General features: G+C 45.0%; 1 protein-coding gene across 1 annotated transcript; it reads right to left on the bottom strand.

Annotated features, from left to right (window-relative positions):
- Window positions 1-465: 465 nt before the first annotated feature.
- Tceal8 (transcription elongation factor A like 8) lies at window positions 466-2,620 on the bottom strand. Its single transcript, XM_057760145.1, has 3 exons — window positions 2,522-2,620; window positions 2,013-2,081; window positions 466-1,412 (listed from the first exon to the last, which is right to left on the bottom strand). The coding sequence occupies exon 3, from the start codon at window positions 1,380-1,382 to the stop codon at window positions 1,029-1,031; it is 354 nt and encodes a 117-aa protein (XP_057616128.1). The 5' UTR covers window positions 1,383-1,412; window positions 2,013-2,081; window positions 2,522-2,620; the 3' UTR covers window positions 466-1,028.
- Between the last annotated feature and the right edge of the window lie 1,104 nt (window positions 2,621-3,724).

The following is a 3,724-nucleotide window of genomic DNA, read 5'->3' as shown; positions in this document are numbered from 1 at the left end:
GTCGCTCGAACTTGACAGTCTCAGCACTTCAGAAGCTGAGGAAGGACTACCATGAATTCCAGGTTAGCCTGGGCTACAAACAAACCCAAACAAAAAAGCCAATTATAGTGGCACGGCCTGTATCTGAGCATTGGGGGTGGGGATGAGAGCTCAACTGGGGAATTTCAGGAAACCCAGTGGGATCTTGATACTCAGTACCCCCAGTGGTGGGGGCCAGCAGAGAGCAAAGGATCTAGCCTAAGTGGCCCTAGTTGGCCGGGTGACAGGTCCCAGGAAAGGGCTGGGGAACTCAACAACAAAAGATTGGCATGGAAGCCCCCATCACTGCCTACCAGCCTTACATCTAAGCACAGGTGAGCGAGGCCATATTCTCCCTCAGACGACGGCCCACTAATGTTCCACACAGATCCTGACGAGGCAAGGATTTTCCCCATGAAAAGACCAAGTCTTAAGCAAGTGTATCTATGATTGCCAGTTTTATTCCTCTGGCTAAGAAATCCAGAGGTAATTCCAGGTTTACATTTCTTTTTAATAGTTCTTCATCAAGAGTTTAGTGCCTTTATTGCTTCTACAAGCTGGTTACAAATTAATTTTAATTAACTCCCACTATTAAAAAATCTGCAGTTCTTTGTGAGACACATATTCATTAAAAAATACACACAAGCAAAAGGCAAAATTAAAACACACCACACAAAAAAGCACTGTTAAGTTTTTTGATACATATAATTATACATGTACACACATAATTAGGAATTTTCCTATATATGCGAGTTGGTACTAAATATGCTGCTTTTAAATTGTATAATATGGAATGAACACATTTCCATGCATAAGGGTGAAACTTTCCAACTGAAAAATAAACGTGGAAAATGGGTCAAAATCCAAAAATCCAATGAGATGCTGGTAACACCGAAACTATCTAAAATACCGCCAGGTAATTAAAAGTAAAATGAAGTTCAAAGATACATCAGAAAACGCTAAGAGAAAGAAAGCAGCAGCCAGATTTCAACATCAGAGAAAAAAAGATTTCAAGGCCTGAAGCACACAGGATACGGACGGCTTCGGGAATGTCTTTGTTTCCAATGCATCATCACAAACTTGTTTCTTACTCTTCTTATCTCTTCCCTAAGCCTTTCCAACTCATCCACTCCTCTCATCACTTCTTCAGGGTTCAGATGCCTTGTGGGAGTGTCCTCTTTAGGTTCAGGGCTGGGTTGAGCAGGCTCTGCTCTAAGACTTCCATCTGCATCCTCCCCCACACTTTCTCCAGAAGCCTGAAGATTTCCTCTTGCCTGCTGAGGTGAGTCTTCTGAAGGATGGCCTTCATCTGCCTTTGGTGTATTCTGGGGTGTTCCTTCACTCTCGTCACAAGACTTTTGCATGTTGAGTATTTTTTTTTGAATAAATTAACCCTAGGGGGGAAAACAAGGAAGCAAAACAGATTAGGTGCTAGGAAAATGAACAAGCTCACGTGTTCCCATAGCGACTGACTTTTCTGATTCAGGTCTCCAATAGCCAAAAAGTTTTCTAAGTAGACAAGTCAGGCTCTGAGCTCCTGACTCCACCCCTTCCTCCACCTCCCCTTCCCTCCCCCTCCTCCTTGCTCTCTAACTCCATCTTCTCCTGTCCCGGCTCCAGCCCACCATTTTCCCAGCAGGCCCTGCAACAAACCTCTCCAAGCACCGAAATGGGAGCGGCGTGGAAGCAATTAACCCTTCCCGCACCACATGGCTCTAACACTCCCGCCCTTTAGGGCTTTCCCAAGTCATCCCGTCCTTAGCCTCTCCCGGGCGAAGGTCTGGTTAGCAGCCTCCCCCCTCTCTCTCTCTCTTAAATGTCTTTAGCCTCTCCCCTTTATTCTTTCACCCCTTTTCCGCTGCAGGATCTGCACGGGCTTTCTGTGCTTAATCCGGATGGAAAGTCGCTGAGGCGCCCCTGGGATGTGCTTTGGTGTCTTCCACACTTCTACCCCCACCCAGAGGGACCTAAAGCAATCGCACCCTTGCACTGACCTGTAGGTATCTGAAGATTCGCCTCTCTTCTTGCACCTCGATTTATGTCGCGCCCCAAAGACAAGAGTCCTGAAGAAAGACAGGAGTGCTTGGTGAGCACGCCAGTGCGTGGATCAAAAGGTCTCTTTTACGAATATAAGCGTTGATAGCACAAAGTTCTTCCAGGTCCCCCTCTTCTCCCTCCTTTTGTGGCAACCCCGCCTTCATCTGTACCCTCCGTTTCCCAGCAAGAGAAAAAAGAACGAGACAAGTTTTTCTCACATTGTTACTGTTTCTTCTCTCCGTCTCTCTCGTATTTTGCCTTTGCCCTCTCTTTTCTTTCTCTCTGCGGGACTCATTAACTACCTCCCTCACAGTCTGCCCCATCCCTCACTAAGCAGTCTCAAACCTCTCGCACAAAATAGTTTAGCAGAATCCTAAGAAAGAGAAATAGTGCGGGATGAACGTGCTTTCTGAGCTCTGCTCCCTCCACCCTACGGTCTCCGAGCCAGCGCCCACTAGTAAAGTACCTGGAAAGCGCTGGGTTACTCTTCTCTTGCAGGACTGAGCTGCTACTGAGGAACTGGGCCTGGACTATAAGGACTTCTGCACACGTCGACTGCTGGTCACGTGAGGGTCGCGTCATCAATGAGCTCCAGCCCTGGCTTATCCCTCCCATTAACATAACAGCCCGCCCCCTACATTCCCTTCACTGGATACTGTCAATCTTTTTTCTTATTTGCCAATCGGAGACAATAAAACTGGTATCGTCACCAAGTAGTATCTATTCACCTTACTCATGTTACACAGGAAAGAACAGTCTTTTAGGGTACGTCGACCAATTCTCCTAATTTGGGAAGTCTTCTCTTTCTCTCCCTTGCTCCCTATACTTCCCTTCCCCTCCCCCCAAATCCTACAATCCACCATTTCTCCGGGAATCTTATCCGTCTTTAAAATGGGGGAAGGTTGTAGATGCACGCTCGTGGGGCTAGGGGAAGACTGGATGGGGTAAGAATGTTTAGCTTCTAAGGGCAGGACTCTTTAGCTTTACTAGCCCTCTTGAGTAGTTTTCTGCTGTGTTCCGTTTTAGACAATAGTATGAATTAAAATAATACTTAAAAAGGGATAGCTCATAAGTATTTAAAATTGGATGAGGAGAAAGTAACTTGATGAAATCAACTTTAAGATTTCGGAAAGTATTCTAATGGTTACAAGTGAAATGACAGTATTGACAATATACTGATGTGCTGGAATTTTTTTTTTTTAAATCTTTCGAAAATGGCAGCGTTTGCAAACTGACTTTAAACCAGACCCAGTTTTGTCTCAGTTTTGCATCCACAATCCACTACTCTTTCTGGCTGAGCTTACGCTGTTATTAGCTGTCGGAACTTTTAATTGATGACTGCTGGTAGCTTCCACTTGCAAATAAAGGTTCCAGACAAATAAAGGCTCGTTTCCTTGTCCTTTTGTGAGAGCCAGTGTCTTTGTTAAACAGAAAAGCCTGCTTTTCATTCAGTGAACTTTGGTGCAGCTCAAAGAAATATGTTTGTTGGTAAACTTTTGTTATTAAGAGCAGGATGTTTGTAGGGAAATAGTGTTCGTAATGAAGCCGAGAGAAGAGAGTTCTTTGTATGTCACCATTGATGGCTGGGCCGATTAAGCATGTGGGATTTTTCATTCATTCGTGGCACTCTTGACACTCTGATAGTATTCAATGTGCTCCATTGAAACAA

Source organism: Chionomys nivalis, chromosome X (assembly GCF_950005125.1).
Source record: "Chionomys nivalis chromosome X, mChiNiv1.1, whole genome shotgun sequence".
NCBI classification, from domain to species: Eukaryota; Metazoa; Chordata; class Mammalia; order Rodentia; family Cricetidae; genus Chionomys; species Chionomys nivalis.
This window is presented reverse-complemented; position numbering and strand designations above follow the sequence as displayed.